A 16,334-nucleotide genomic window follows, 5' to 3' on the forward strand; every position below is an offset into this window, starting at 1 on the left:
GAGATAGAGATCTGCTCTCTCGTAGCAAGCTGTGTCAGCAGAATGTAGTCCTTCGAGATATTCTCCCACTAACTCACAACGTCCTGAGTCGAGTCCAGCGGTGTGCGTCCATTTCCTCACTCTTACACAGTGTTGACGGTACACTCCTTATCTCTCCTGTGATGCCGGAGCGTGGGCAAGAATTTCCGTCAAGCCGTCAGTAAGTTGGTCTCCGTGACCCCACTGACCTCCTCCCACGCCCGAGTTTAATCCTCGGTGACCACCAAAGCTGAATTACTCTTGGCCTGCTGGTACCCATCAGTTGTCTCCGGAGTCCCACAGGCCAAAAAAAAAAACGCCTGGTAGGACTTCTTCAGCTTGACAGCATCTCTCACCACCGGTTGTTAGGTTCACTGAAGACTCTAAATTGCCCACTGGTGTGAACGTGAGTGTGAAAAATTGTTTGTCTGCCTCTCGCCCAAAGGCGGCTGGGATGCGCTCCAACTCACTTGCAACTGTAATAAGGATAAGTGGCAGAGAAATTGAACGGGTTTTGAAAATGTGATTAAATCAATACGAGCTATATTACATCCTAGTCTGGATTTCATTTTTTGTTTTGTTTTTTTTTAATATCAGCAATGTTCACAAAGCTAATTTCATTGGCATCGTCATTACCATTTCAACAATTTGATGATCTTTATTTTGGTTCATGCATCTCCCCTGCCAAATCAGGTACTTTTTGGGTTGTCTTGACAAATAACAAAAGAAGAATCACTTTAGTCGCGTTGGCGTGTGCGTGAAATGGCGGCAGACTGTCGGATGATCTCACTCGTGTGGGAGATGCTTTTTATGGATTGTTGGTGGACGCCACCACGCATTATGACTCTGACACCTGGAGATGCTCGGTTGTTGCCGGAAATAAGCATCAAACGGTCGCACGAACACTAAAGCGACAAGGTGTAGGAGGGAAGATGACAAATCGGCACATCATGATGCCACTAAACGGCCAGACCGTCCCACAAAATAACCATCCAACAAATCACACCATTTTGCCAAAGAAATATGGCCCAAAAGAAAATATCTGTGGTGAAATGTCATATGATGATATATAAAAAAAAAAAAAAACAAAGGAAAAAAAACAATATATCGCCACAAAATATTTTTTCCACACAATCTAAATAATATTATTTTGGCCAATGAACACAACATATATGCCACAAAATTGACATACGATCAATATCAATATACGGCATAATTTTGCAAAAAAATGTAAAATAAAAGAACTTATTTTTTTCTTTCAGTATTTTATGGGAAATTATTATTTGGAAACAAAACCCTCCAAAAACAATGGAAATTTAATTTTTTTGTTGTTGTTGTTGTTGCCTATCCTACTCCAGTAACAGGCCTTAAACGAGTGATGACACGTGACCAGAGAAGAACATGCTACATTTAAAGACTGTGTTAAATTTTTGTTTCTTTTTTTTTTTCTTCCAACTGCTAAAACACAATTCTGGAATCAAAATTCATAGCACCATTCATGTTTTTTTTTCTATATGTGTTTATGTATGTATGTATGTATGTAAGCATGTAAAACTGTGTTATGTTGCTGCCGTGAGTACGTGTGCGCCGCACATGTGGTCATAGTTCAGCAGTGGAGAAACTGATCGGTGCTCCACTGTCTGCTATGAAGATCTGGATAATTAACGCTCAGCAGCACAGCAGCCATGTTTTCTTCCCATTGAAGTTTTATTGGACCTGACCATGAAAGGCTTCCTAATGAGGACCAGGAAGCCAAGGGAAGCTGGGGAGACCAGTGAGAGCGATAAAAAAAAAAAAAAAAAAAAAAAAAAAAACCGAAGGTGAGTGGAAGCCCAATGGCGGCAAGGAGAAAAAACTTGACACAATGTGTCTGTTGTGATGCATCAAGTTATGTTGCGGCCTTCTGCTAGGGTGTCAATTACAATGATATATTTCACAACATGACCTACATTTCAAAGTGTGGCAATAACACCTCAGTCACCTTGCGAAATAAAAGAGGTCAGCCTTCCAGACTTAGCTCCGAATGTTCACATGAAGGTTGTTGACGCGACGTGACACCCTGATCTCCTCCTTGTTTGACTTTTCTGGAGTTGGGACGCAGAACCAAAGCGAAACATATTGACGAAAAACAAATAAACTGTGAGAAGGACACAAAGAGAACACTTAGAATGATTACTTAGAACAAACAAGACTCAAGGTGGGTGCACACCAGATGGAAAACAGAATCAAAGACGCAAATGACAACGCTCGCAAGCCTCTACGCCACTGAGGGGCGAATAACTGCGACTGTTGGCGAAGGTATCCGAGTGGGCGTTCATGTCAACGTTTGGCAGGATTCGTTCAAGGTTGCAAATGTTCGCAAAACTTTCGCCGGACTTTCAGCAACAGTTTTACTGATTGTTTTTGTCTCATGGAAACATGGGCAAGGACTGATTTGTGGAGATATAGTTTGTTATTTTTTTGTGGGGGGGTGTGGCTAAAACGGAGCCCAGTGATGCACTTTGGCTCACGCATGAGTCGGTCCTACGCCCCGCTAAATAAAAACTTGAACGCCTTTCTTTGCATCTGTGGCCGTTAAAGACTGAAATGGACCATCACAAAAAAATTACGTTTGGCAACTCTTTGCCACACACAACGCAATTAAGTACCGCACATCGATTGCCATGCAGGCAATGGAAAAATTACGACCCTACAACAGGTTTTGAGAATCAACGCAAATTAGCTCTTCGACTGTAAAATTTTGTGTTAAACCACAAAAACATGGTGTGATTGTCACAGAAAAAGCAGGTAGGAATAAAGACAAGAAACGAAAGGCAAAAAGGAAGCTCTGTGGACATTTTGAAAGGCTGTTGGTATTGAATGGCGGCCCTATTCCATCAAAAGGAAAGAACATAACCATACTGATGAAGAGAGACAACATAAAAGTGAAAAACTCAAACTGGGAAAGAAGCAAAAGTGGATTCATAAGGCAGGTAAGTCAAATCTTGGCTTTTCAAAGACAAAAATTGACCGGGATTGCATTTGTGTTGAAGAGCTTGGATCTTACTGCCTCATGCAGGGAAGCTAAAAGCCCAAAATCATATTTAATGCTGACAAGAAGTGAAGGAGCAGCTTGATACGAAACCTATTAAATGGATATTTCTTATATAAGTATCAGTTCGTGTGTGGTTTGACTAAGTCTCTTTGTGTCCTCTCCTTCAAATAAAAGACGTCTAATCCTACGCCAATCACAATCACTTCTTCCTCTTCGGTGGCTTTTGAAGTTCACCATTTTCTCTTTCCTCCCTCCCTCCTCTCACTTGATGCCTTCCTCCCTCAACTTAAAGCAGACGTTTGCCCTCACGCTTGCATTCATGCATAAAAGCTCTTCGGCACTTCTGCCATTTCACAGAGAAATCTCGAGTAAGTCTCAAGTGATTTTGTCCTGGGCAAGTCAAGTCAAATCTCCTTTTTTCATGCAGTCCTACCATTCGTGTTAAGATTGAAGAAGACCAATGAGATTTGATATTATTATTCCACCACTTTATCGAAAACTGAGTTTATGGATCAAGCGGCCCTCAGGATGTTTCACTACTGCCGCACTACTTTTTTTTTTCCCCCGATCAGATTTCATCCTATGCGCTGCCATATTTATGTAGCAACCTGCGTATTCCTTGATTGTAACGCTATCTTTTTATGGTTTACTGATAGTGATGAAGTGCTAGATAAGGTTCATACGCCCTCAAAAGTCTCAGGCTCGCCTTTCAGTGTGTCTACATATCAAATCAGCCAACGTGCGGATGTGAGTCACCGGTGCTTTGTGAATTCTGCTTCAGGATGATCGCAAGACCTGACACGGCTGCCGCAAGACGGCGAGATATTGCCAACTACCAATCAGAAGAAAGCTGTTTTCCATTTTCAAGTTAAGGAAAACAGTGATTCCATCAGAGCAAGGTTTATTTATATCTCGAAATTAGTGAGAGGCCAGGATGCCGGGAGAAAAAGACCAATTGGAACTACATCTATCTAGCTACCTAGCTTGCTATCTAGCCAGCTATCTAGCTATCTATCTAGCAAGCTCTCTAGCTTGCTATCTAGCAAGCTCTCTAGCTAGCTAGCTAGCTAGCTAGCTATAAATGCATGGAAAGTGTGAACCTTTAAATTCCAAGTCCAAGTCGAGCCACAGGTCATCACGATAGTGATTTCAATTGACTTGATTCCGAGCTGCAATAACTGACGTCTGCCGTTACGTTCAGTCTCGACAACTGCGTATGCAATAACTTCCACGCTGGCCTCTATCGCACACGGCGACAGACAAAGGAGCATTTTCGATAACACGCGCAGGGGGTTGACTGACATATGATAAAAAAGAGGAATATTGAGTCGATCCGGAGGTGGGCTCAGTTTATGAAGCATGATAAGAAGTGCGAAAGTGGGTTTGAATAAGATGAGCCCAGAGGGGGACAACATTCAAAAGGGAGAACAAATGAAAGTGAAGTGATAATGCTTGAATTTTCTGGGTGTCACAATTGAGAAATGTTGGTTTTGTTGTGTCGAACTAGTCAGAGCACAACTCCTGTTTTAAATTACTTTGGGATGGAGTGGAGAAAAGTTGGAGAATAAACCCATCAAGAGAACCTCCCACTCATGCTTTTTTTTCCCCACTGCACAGTCAGCTTGCAGCGCTTCAAAATAGCACCGTTAGAAAACCACACCCGATTGAACGCATCAATCAGAGCGTGCCACAAAAAACATACAAAAACAATGTTGCAGAACGAGACTCTCCTATACTAATTTTATTTCAGGAGACTGCATTCTTCACTAGTCTAAATATGGTATTCTGATTCATTTATTTTCATTTATTTTTAAGAGCCCTCTGGAAATATGACAGTTTTTGAGGTGGCTGTCCTGTCCTCTCCTGGTTTATGCAAGTGACGCATTGTTCACCCGCCCCCGGGTACAGTTTTGACCATGGCCATTAAGTCTAGGGGCGGAGCTAATAGTTGACAAGTTGTGCTCAAGCCCACAATCAGATACAGTGGTGCCTTGAGACACAACTAACTAACTACATTCAAGGCACTTGTATCTCAAATCACCTTTATCCACTGAAATGAATGGAAATGCAATTAATACATTCCAGTTCCCCCAAAACAACCACCATTTGTTTGTTTTGTAGTCTTCTTCATGAACATTCAAAAACAGAAGAAATACAAAGTACTTGTATCTCAAGGCACCACCACTGTATTGGCGTCAACTTCACTCAGTTGTATTTCTCACTAATAGAAGCGGCATCATCATCATCGCAAAACCACAAAATTACAAACACACAACCTGCGTATAAAAAAAAAAAAAAATCACTTTTCCATGACACATCCTCCGTAAATAATCGATGCATGTTATGCACCAAACACAACATTCACAATGATGGCACTAATTTAGAATTGAGAAGTAGGGAATAAAAAGGTAACACTGCAGTCGAAGTAAGGGGATACGACAACAGTGTTCTGAGCCGATAATGATAATGATAGAAGACGAAAACGAGAGTGACAGAGATTCGGGAAGGTGGAATGACACCCAAGGGATCAGCGGGACAGTCACAGCCGCGCTCATCCGTCTCCAGGACACCAGCAAGTAGCACGGCTGCGACTTGACAAATAGAGCGAGTCTGACGGGGAATTGAACATGACATGATGACCAGTCTCGTGTGACTGGCGTCATCCACACAGACGACAGACGACAGACACACACAGATATTATTTTTCGTGACGGGAATCGATTAGTGAGGACAATGAAGAAATGAAGCACATCTGCCTCTCTGTGCAGAGGTGCAGGGTTTGAATTCCAGCTCCGGCATTCCTGTGTAGCGTTTGCGTATTCTGCCCGTGCCTGTGTGGGTTTTCTCCGGGTACTCCGGTTAGTTCCCACATTCCAAAAACCTGCGTGGCAGGTTAATGGAACACTATAAATTGTCTCTAGGTGTGATTGTGAACGCGAACGGTTGTAAAAAGCTCCAAAATTCCCCTGAGACCACAATCCATGAAAAGGACAGACAGCTTATTAGCGTCAGTCCGTCCACAGTTTGCGCCGAGCAGCGCTTTGTTGGAAAATGTTTATGACGGGCGCACGAATGCACGATGGTGAGTGTGGATTAGACGCGTGTCGAGAAGATGAGGTGTGGACTTGGCTGAGCCAGTGAGACAGAAGCGCTGATGTGTACTGCCATTGAAAATAGACCAGACAGACAGCTGAGCAGCTGTGACCTCACGTCACCCCAACTCTCACTTACACTCGCTGACAGTATCCTTGCCATACGCACACCAGAAGTGTCAAAAGTACTCACACTTTGGACTTGAAGACCCTGTAAAGTAAAACCAGAGATGAGTTTCTACTGTACAAATATAACATGGTTGATGAAAATGCCCTAACACTGAGAATCATGTAATAAATACAAAATTGTGGAGGTATGGCATTAATCTGTTTTTCCCCCATTTAACGTATCCAGATTTTTTTGTGAGGGGCATTGTCAAAATGGGGTCCAGTGATGCACTTGGGTCCATCATGAGCACCGCTGCCCCACTACAAAGGAACTTGAGCACCTTTGTTCGCATCGGTGGTTATCCGAAGCAAATGCGAGTTGCTTCGTTTTAACTACTCGGTTGATTTGTACAACTACAGCATGCAGTTAGCAAGCTAGCTATGCTTGCACCGCTCCCTGGATGCCGCAGGCTGAAAAATGCGTGGCTCTGGATTTAATAAACGGTTGACTTTCCATATGTGTGTCTCTGTTTGTGGGTGAGAAGCCATCGGCTAAATTGCAAGCTAACGGGTGTCCTGTGAGCATACGAGCTAGCTGATGGCTAGCACCTTGTGGAGGCATAAAAAGATGCTATAGATATAGTGGTATTTGATTGACAGTTGAGCAGGGTTTGGTTTTTATCACATTCAGCAGACACAAAACTGTAAACAATGGTTAGATTTAAAAAAAAAAAACATTTTATGTAGTTGGCGCTCTAGGGAGTCAAATAAAGCACAGAGACCTGAAACATCAAATTTAGTATAATAATGAAGTATTTGTATTTTGTTACTTCCCACCACTGATGCACACTTACACACACACTAACGGCCATTGTGTGTTTCAGCCTGCGACATAATTTACAGCCATTAAATATTTGTGTCGCGTTGAGAAAAATATCAAGTTAATGGAAGACACATTGCTTTTGGGTTTTGCTTTGGGGACAAAAACAGTTCGATTCCATCTCTGGCAAGGGCAAGGCACGATATCCTCGCACGGGACACTTTTTGCTGTCGTCTGCAGCTGGCCAGACGGCCGAGGCACGAAATAAACTCCAAGGGATCAAATGCAGTCTGCATACTCGTGGAAGTCTGCGAGTGTGGGACCGGTTGGATGAAATCACTGGTATTGGGGCAGATATTCGGAGAAGCGTGCGGCCACTGTCCGCTCTGCCAGGAAAGTGACATTAGTTATTTGCACTGATAGGCTGATGATAAAAACAGTGTGGGTGTGGTGGAGGCTTTAAGTGCCTCTGTCGCCTGAAGTGGAGCCATCAAATTCTTTTCTTTATACTGATGATAGGGGGAAAAAAAAAATCCAGCGTGAACTGTTCTAAATCTGCAGTAAGCAATAAATGGACCTGAAACCGCAATTCCAGGACGTTGGTTCATCTCTAATTCCGTTGGAATTGAAAAAGATTTTCCACATAGGAATGAAAGATAATACAAATAATTGTATTAACTATTCCCAATAGTACATTCTCTTTAGGGCCTTCCAAATATGTAGCGCTGACCCATGTCCAGTCATTTAAACTAGATTAATCATTGAGTGTTTCTTTTCAAATTTGTCTCCAAGGGCCAGCGAGCCGGCCCACAAATCATGTCAGCATTTTCCCATTCACTGATTGGTTAGTCAGAGCAAGCCAAGTTCCACGGGCACATCCGCCGCGATTTGCACACGTTAATCGATTTAATCAAAATCTTCGATGAGTACGAGTATTTTATTGAGATGGTTTACCTTGTTGTCATGTTACTTGAGAAATATGGATTCTGCACTTCCCGAAATTATGTACGCGGTGAAGTTACATGCTGTCAAAATGTGTTTTCATTTAGTATTAATAGTTTCTAAAATTGCTATGTGATGGTGTTAAGAGATGGATTAAATTGGTTCAGGCAACACCGAAGGCCCAGCTGCCAAACGCACAGACAGCCACTGGTGTTCGGTAACAGCTGAACATTCTTTACGGCCATACATGTGGACACTCTATGACTGAATAATGTTTTGAGTGTAAAAAATAAATAAATAAATAAATAAATAATTAAGGTTATACACAAATTTCAAATGTGAGGCCACGTTCAGCAGCTAAGCCATCGTGCTAGGTAGGTAGCTAGCGAATAGCTACTGTTAGCTGATTAGCATTTACATGTTAAGACTGTTTCTGGCTACAACGTAATAATGAATCACAATTATGTGATATTATGATGTGTTGTGTTGGATTACTACAGTGTACAGTACTGAAATAAATTACAATTTATACTCTACAGACAGTGTCGGAGCAAACAACAACAACAACAACAAAAGCAATACAAATTGTTTTGGATCTCTGAAATCACGACTACTTTAAAGACTAGCATTTTAAATACAGCATGGGAGCCTTGTTATATCCCAAAGTAGTTGTTTGTTGACATTCTAATATTTTGTGTTATTGTTTTATTATTGCTGACAGCATGGACAGCTCGGTAAAGTTTCCCAGGAACGAACTGGTCAACTCCATGTCAGCTTAGGGCCACGAGCGATGCCTCTGTCAGTGCTCAAAACTCCAGCAGATTCTATTTCTGCTGCAAAGACAGACCGATATGTTTAGCACGGAAGCCTCTCGGATGCAAATAGAGAAGGTTAGACAGGGCAGCCTGCCCTGCATACACAATCATGACTCTTCAGCTGTCGGGATGTACTGAAACGGTAGTAGTGACCTACTTAATTACGATCCATAATGAGGTTTTTCTACTTTTTTTTTAAACTTTTACGAACTATATTGGAAAGAAGTTATCCGTACTTGTGATTCCTTACTTTGTCAAAATAGAATGATTCATCTTCCATCAGCTAATTATGATTATTTTTTTCCGTTACTCATTTAATGCAATTGTGGTCTTTCTCACAGCAGATTTGACAAAGCTCGGACATTCACTCGTTCTGTGCTTGTTTTTTGTTTTGTTTTTCTGTTAAGTGGCTAGAATTTTGTTTTTTTTTTTATCTGAGGTGGAGAGCGGCCAAAAGAGCAAAGCAAATAAATTTGCACTTAAAAGAAAAAAAAAATAAATGCAATAAGAAGAATCAAAGCAAGATAAGTGACTTAAATCTGTACATTTATCCACATGCGACGATATATGACGGTGAGTGATCTGTAGGACATGGAGAAAGAATTCAGTACTGGTGAATGGAACAGAATTTGACACATTTTCGACTTGCAAGTAGCCACATTGCTCTTATGCCTGAAGTGTCATTGACTCCATCTTACAAAATGTATTTGCATCGACATCAAATGAAAGACACTATCCGTTTTCCCTCGGAATCACAGACCAACATATGCCCAAGAGCGCTGAAATGTCAGCTCCAGCTTTAATACGGTATTGGCGTCGTCGCGCTGACCATACATTCATTTACATCACACGTGCTTCACTTTCCAACAACAGTGGCAACATTTACACAAGAAGGCAAGCGGGATGGGAGGCATTGTAAAAGGAGAGCAGCTTGCTTGTTCGGCTTCTTCTGCGCAGAGACAAATACGGATTTGACTTGTAATCTATTGGATTTGCGAGGAACGTTCGGCATTAGGGCGGGTGAGGCGGGGGGGGGCATTACTGTTATCGTGACTGAAAGAAAAACATTTCTGGCATTAGAACGGGACACACAATGAAGTCATTAAGAAAGGGCGAGCACAATGGCTGCCAATGTGCTGAATCCGGCAAGAGAGGAACCAAACATTTAAAAAGGTATCGGAACACGATTGGGCTGAATGTGCACTAACATGGTTGACGACGATCTGATTTTAAAGTATTTTTCCTGCTACTTTCTTTCTCAGTTATGTATGCACACTCATGGCCAACAACGAGGCACTCTAAAGCATCATGTCTTGACTTACATTTTTTTTTTTTTTGTCCGAACATCCAGCATTCTGGAATTCATGAAATAGTGAATTCACTTTACAGGGTCGTTAAGTGATTCTACGACAGTCCGAAATTTAGGGCACATTACTACAAAAATGTTTCGGACAGCGATCCTGCTCATAGTAACAGTTTGGACAACATGCGTTTCCACAAGCCAACACACGAGAGAAGATGCACGCAAAACATTCATCAAATCAAATGCCATACCGGCTTTCTTTCCACCTTCTTAAAGTCACCACTTTCTGTTTTGCATAGAAATGATATCCCGGTATATTCAGAGCAGATGAGCATTGCAATCCATTTAAACAGCTCATAAAGCTCCATTAGCCACTAAGAGCTTTACTCTGACTCTGAACCTCAAACACTCTGTCAGATCATTCCACCGCTATAAACGTACTTACTATAAACAGCAAGTCGCACGTGTGCGAGGGCGCTCACCTGCACAAGCGTTCACATTCTAATCGGAGCCAAGATACACAGTCGTTAGAGGATATCAAATCTGGTGTTCTCGGTCAGACGCCTGGAACCAATTTCTCAATCTAGCATGCATTCCGTAATCCTCACACAGGAAATATGTTTTCAAATGAATTCTCCTTGCGGGGGCAGAAGATGATGCAGTGGTTTGCGATGGCAAAATGAAAGGTAGAAAAACAAAAGAGAATTAAAGTGTATGCAAATTGGCAGCAAGTGTAAGCCTCTGTATACAGTCCTCACTAAAATTCCAAAGGGTGCGTCTTTAAGAGTGAACGGACGCGAGTCTCGACCATTTCAGAGACGGCAAAGCCCAGAGGAAGCAGCGGGGATTTTGTTTGGAGTGTGCGTGTTCACGGGAATCGCTTTTAACAAACACACACGGGCAAGCTCCACAACAAGACGGTCTCGAAAGGGGAGAATCGCCGCCTGGAGGTTGTCGTCTATTCCCCCTTCCGTCATCCAACAGGATGGAGGAGTTGAAAAGTGATGTGTGTGTTGAATGTTAAAGTCAGTCTGCAGTTTTTTTTTTGTTTGTTTTTCTTTTTGTAGACATCAGAATAAAGTCCACTGTGAGCAAAGTGCAGCGAGGAGCAGTGCGAGGCTGCAGGGTCCTGGCCAGCTGTTCGATGGGGAACCTCCTATCACTCGCACTGACGGGGCCTTGGCTGGATTCTGCTTCGGAACATTCAGTTCAGGCCCGATGGATCCAACTTCACTGGAGCCTTTTGTGTGTACTGTCGGCACAAAAAATGAGAGAAAGAGAAGATTATTCATGTGGAAAGAGTTGAGCATTAGGACAAGGAATGGGCGAGTACCGATACAAGTTTTATTTAAGGTATCGAAAGGCCAAAGAGGCTGCCGATACCAGTCACTGATACTTAATTCAAAGATAATCTGACACCGAGTACGTCCTCCTCGGCAGTTGATGGCGCTACTGCGGCAGTCTGAGACATTGGTGAATTATGATCTAGGTCAAAAAGAAAGGTTTCGTTTCAAAAGAAAGGTGTTAGCATTAAGCTAGCGGACCTAAAATTTGGGTGGTTGTTTCAAATCCTTTGTTTCATCTTTCGTTTGACAGTAAACTTGAAGTAGGAGTCACGTTAAACAGCTTGAAGCGTCTTTTTTGTCACATCAACCCTATCCTCAAGTTGTGATGCACCAAAGGTCTTCAGTTCAGTTCTTCTCCACCAAAGCCACCAATCATACCTTCACAGACCTTGCTTTGATGCGCAAGAATCAGGAAGAAGCCTTCCCCTAACGGTTCTCCCAACGTCAGCGGCATAGAGTTGCGCTAAGACGACCAATCAAAACAGAGGCTCAACTCCTGACTGATCGATTGCTTGATTTACGGGTCGTCTCCGTCAACAGAAAAAAACCCGGCTTCATCACTAACGCTAACAAGGCCGAGCAAACGTTGCATAAGCCTTTGAAAAGGGAGGAAAATATATCAAGGAGTGCCGATCCCAAAGGATTTTGGGAGGAAAAACAAGCAACGGCCAGATAAATGATTGCGATGCATTGTGTCAGGGGGGCCGACTGTTTTAAAAGAGACTAATCTGCCACTGTTGGCAAAATGAGGTCAAGATTTCAGTTGATCCCACTCAACGCGAATGAGCCAACTCTCTCAAGATGGATGTGATTGTGAAGTAAATCGACTGTGACCTTACAAGGCCTCGCCGGTGGAGTTACGAGAACGCGGTTGTGACATCTTGAAATCCCACCTTGCCAAGTTTCAACTCGCAACGACTGCCGATGCTCTGACCACCCGGAAGAGAAAGAAGCAACAAATGTGAGTTGGATATCACAACAAATGTCGATTCTTTTTTTTTTTTCCCTCCCATATCATCCCCACACCTCTGTTGTGCATTTGAGCTCAGGGCTCGGCCATCTCTAAAGAGAGTGAATTGTTTCCAGCTTACGTTTTTGTTTTTTTCCAGGTTGACAATAGACAAAGACGCCGTTCATCCCGAATCTGATTGCGCTTATTGTTCTCGGCGAAACCGGGCTGCATCTCATCAGGATCGAGAAGAATGGAGTTGAAATATGCTAAATCACTGCATGTTAACCAGCTGGCTAATTACGGCGACAATTTGTGCCAGAACGAGCAATTACCTCGAAGGCAATATAATCCTGCCAGCCAGTTGAAGTGTTCATTTCCTCGTGGCGAATACACGCCGCAGCAAAGCTTTGTCAACCTCAACTTGAACCTCAATTGCAAGCAATTAAATTGAGTGACGAGGAGGCGGGCCAATGCTAACTAAACTGTCCGAGACCAACTCCCGTTCACAGCTGTTCAAACTACGAGATTCGCGATAAGGCACTTGACGCCATTTGCACCACCGAGAAGAATTTACGCAGTCTAAACCCAGCATGCTTGAGTCCTGTTCACAGCCAGTTCGACGTCACAGCCGGGAGAGCGAATGTTCAGCCACCTTTGCGACAATAATATCATACGCGCAAAACATATGCAATCTTTCCGAATTCGACAGTGGCGATTCTCCTTGAACCAGTCGACCAACTGCAGTTTATATGATGCACGCTTTTATTACTGTTACGCCATTAGTGATTAAACCAGATGGATGATCAATTAAATTGACACCTGCGTGAATGTAAAATTAAGCGCCGTAACCGAACAATTAAGTCCCTAAATATACGCAAAGGTGCAACGGCAAACATCGGGGGGGGAAGGGGGGGGGGGGAGTGGCGATTCTCCTTGAACCAGTCGACCAACTGCAGTTTATATGATGCACGCTTTTATTACTGTTACGCCATTAGTGATTAAACCAGATGGATGATCAATTAAATTGACACCTGCGTGAATGTAAAATTAAGCGCCGTAACCGAACAATTAAGTCCCTAAATATACGCAAAGGTGCAACGGCAAACATCGGGGGGGGAAGGGGGGGGGGGGGTCATGGAATGGGATAGAAAGAGAAGATTATTCATGTGGAAAGAGTTGAGCATTAGGACAAGGAATGGGCGAGTACCGATACAAGTTTTATTTAAGGTATCGAAAGGCCAAAGAGGCTGCCGATACCAGTCACTGATACTTAATTCAAAGATAATCTGACACCGAGTACGTCCTCCTCGGCAGTTGATGGCGCTACTGCGGCAGTCTGAGACATTGGTGAATTATGATCTAGGTCAAAAAGAAAGGTTTCGTTTCAAAAGAAAGGTGTTAGCATTAAGCTAGCGGACCTAAAATTTGGGTGGTTGTTTCAAATCCTTTGTTTCATCTTTCGTTTGACAGTAAACTTGAAGTAGGAGTCACGTTAAACAGCTTGAAGCGTCTTTTTTGTCACATCAACCCTATCCTCAAGTTGTGATGCACCAAAGGTCTTCAGTTCAGTTCTTCTCCACCAAAGCCACCAATCATACCTTCACAGACCTTGCTTTGATGCGCAAGAATCAGGAAGAAGCCTTCCCCTAACGGTTCTCCCAACGTCAGCGGCATAGAGTTGCGCTAAGACGACCAATCAAAACAGAGGCTCAACTCCTGACTGATCGATTGCTTGATTTACGGGTCGTCTCCGTCAACAGAAAAAAACCCGGCTTCATCACTAACGCTAACAAGGCCGAGCAAACGTTGCATAAGCCTTTGAAAAGGGAGGAAAATATATCAAGGAGTGCCGATCCCAAAGGATTTTGGGAGGAAAAACAAGCAACGGCCAGATAAATGATTGCGATGCATTGTGTCAGGGGGGCCGACTGTTTTAAAAGAGACTAATCTGCCACTGTTGGCAAAATGAGGTCAAGATTTCAGTTGATCCCACTCAACGCGAATGAGCCAACTCTCTCAAGATGGATGTGATTGTGAAGTAAATCGACTGTGACCTTACAAGGCCTCGCCGGTGGAGTTACGAGAACGCGGTTGTGACATCTTGAAATCCCACCTTGCCAAGTTTCAACTCGCAACGACTGCCGATGCTCTGACCACCCGGAAGAGAAAGAAGCAACAAATGTGAGTTGGATATCACAACAAATGTCGATTCTTTTTTTTTTTCCCTCCCATATCATCCCCACACCTCTGTTGTGCATTTGAGCTCAGGGCTCGGCCCTCTCTAAAGAGAGTGAATTGTTTCCAGCTTACGTTTTTGTTTTTTTCCAGGTTGACAATAGACAAAGACGCCGTTCATCCCGAATCTGATTGCGCTTATTGTTCTCGGCGAAACCGGGCTGCATCTCATCAGGATCGAGAAGAATGGAGTTGAAATATGCTAAATCACTGCATGTTAACCAGCTGGCTAATTACGGCGACAATTTGTGCCAGAACGAGCAATTTCCTCGAAGGCAATATAATCCTGCCAGCCAGTTGAAGTGTTCATTTCCTCGTGGCGAATACACGCCGCAGCAAAGCTTTGTCAACCTCAACTTGAACCTCAATTGCAAGCAATTAAATTGAGTGACGAGGAGGCGGGCCAATGCTAACTAAACTGTCCGAGACCAACTCCCGTTCACAGCTGTTCAAACTACGAGATTCGCGATAAGGCACTTGACGCCATTTGCACCACCGAGAAGAATTTACGCAGTCTAAACCCAGCATGCTTGAGTCCTGTTCACAGCCAGTTCGACGTCACAGCCGGGAGAGCGAATGTTCAGCCACCTTTGCGACAATAATATCATACGCGCAAAACATATGCAATCTTTCCGAATTCGACAGTGGCGATTCTCCTTGAACCAGTCGACCAACTGCAGTTTATATGATGCACGCTTTTATTACTGTTACGCCATTAGTGATTAAACCAGATGGATGATCAATTAAATTGACACCTGCGTGAATGTAAAATTAAGCGCCGTAACCGAACAATTAAGTCCCTAAATATACGCAAAGGGGGGGAAGGGGGGGGGGGCTAATGGAATGTGATGTCGCCGTAATGACAATGTTAGCAGATTGATACACGCTTCATCGAGCTGGCTCATACGATAATGGCGAAAATACGGGGAGGGAAAGGATGGGGAGAAAGCAGAAGGCAGGCTCGATGGTTAGAAGAGCAAAAACAGTTTTGATTTGCTTCTTAGCGCCAGACTGAATATCCATCATCGAGGCAGATGGAATCAATCAATTCAAGGATATGCGGTGGCACACAGAGACCCTTTTAAAATTTCGCAGAATTCGCAGACTCCGTGTCTCTGAGAATGAATAAGGAAGCGGCGGTTGCATCAGTTACTGAATTATGAATGAAGTACTGTGTGATGGAGGGGCGACAAGGCGATGCGTTGCGATGATGACGTCGAGTACAATGTGCAGGATGTCGTGTTGGCAACTTCTTTGCGAGAAATTGTTGGGTGTACTTTGAACGCCGGCATGCCTTTTTCTGTTTTAATTCACCTCCCGTTCGATCAGCGCAGAGCAAACCATTCAGAGACCAACTCCGCTAGGACGAGTGCAAAATTAAGCTAGCAAGTCACCGTACCTGTGCGTAAGCCATTCTGTATATTGCGCCATTCTGAGAGAGGGCGTGAGGTCATTTCAACCATGATTATAGGAGAGCGTGCAAAGTATGCTGAAGTTGTCGATGTAGCAAGCCGACGTCGGACGTCTGGCAGTGGGTTGAGCGTCGCTGAGCGCTGTTGGCCGGGTGTGGCTCGAACCGTCGGTGGGCCATTTTTGAGTTGAATTGGGGTTCAATTATCTTGATAATGGATGAATTGTTCAGAGAACTTTTTAATTTAAAATTGCCCAG

General features: G+C 43.4%; 1 protein-coding gene across 1 annotated transcript in view; it reads right to left on the reverse strand.

The window, feature by feature from the left end:
- Positions 1-9,354: 9,354 nt before the first annotated feature.
- gpc5c (glypican 5c) overlaps positions 9,355-16,334 on the reverse strand; it is a 111,010-nt gene continuing 104,030 nt past the window's right edge. Inside the window, exon 8 of the mRNA XM_019855900.1 lies at positions 9,355-11,384. Within this exon, the coding sequence (XP_019711459.1) occupies positions 11,203-11,384 (182 nt within the window). The 3' untranslated portion in view covers positions 9,355-11,202. The remainder of the gene's footprint in view (positions 11,385-16,334) is intronic.

This window comes from Hippocampus comes, unplaced genomic scaffold (assembly GCF_001891065.2).
Source record: "Hippocampus comes isolate QL1 unplaced genomic scaffold, H_comes_QL1_v1.1 scaffold114, whole genome shotgun sequence".
Classification (NCBI taxonomy): Eukaryota; Metazoa; Chordata; class Actinopteri; order Syngnathiformes; family Syngnathidae; genus Hippocampus; species Hippocampus comes.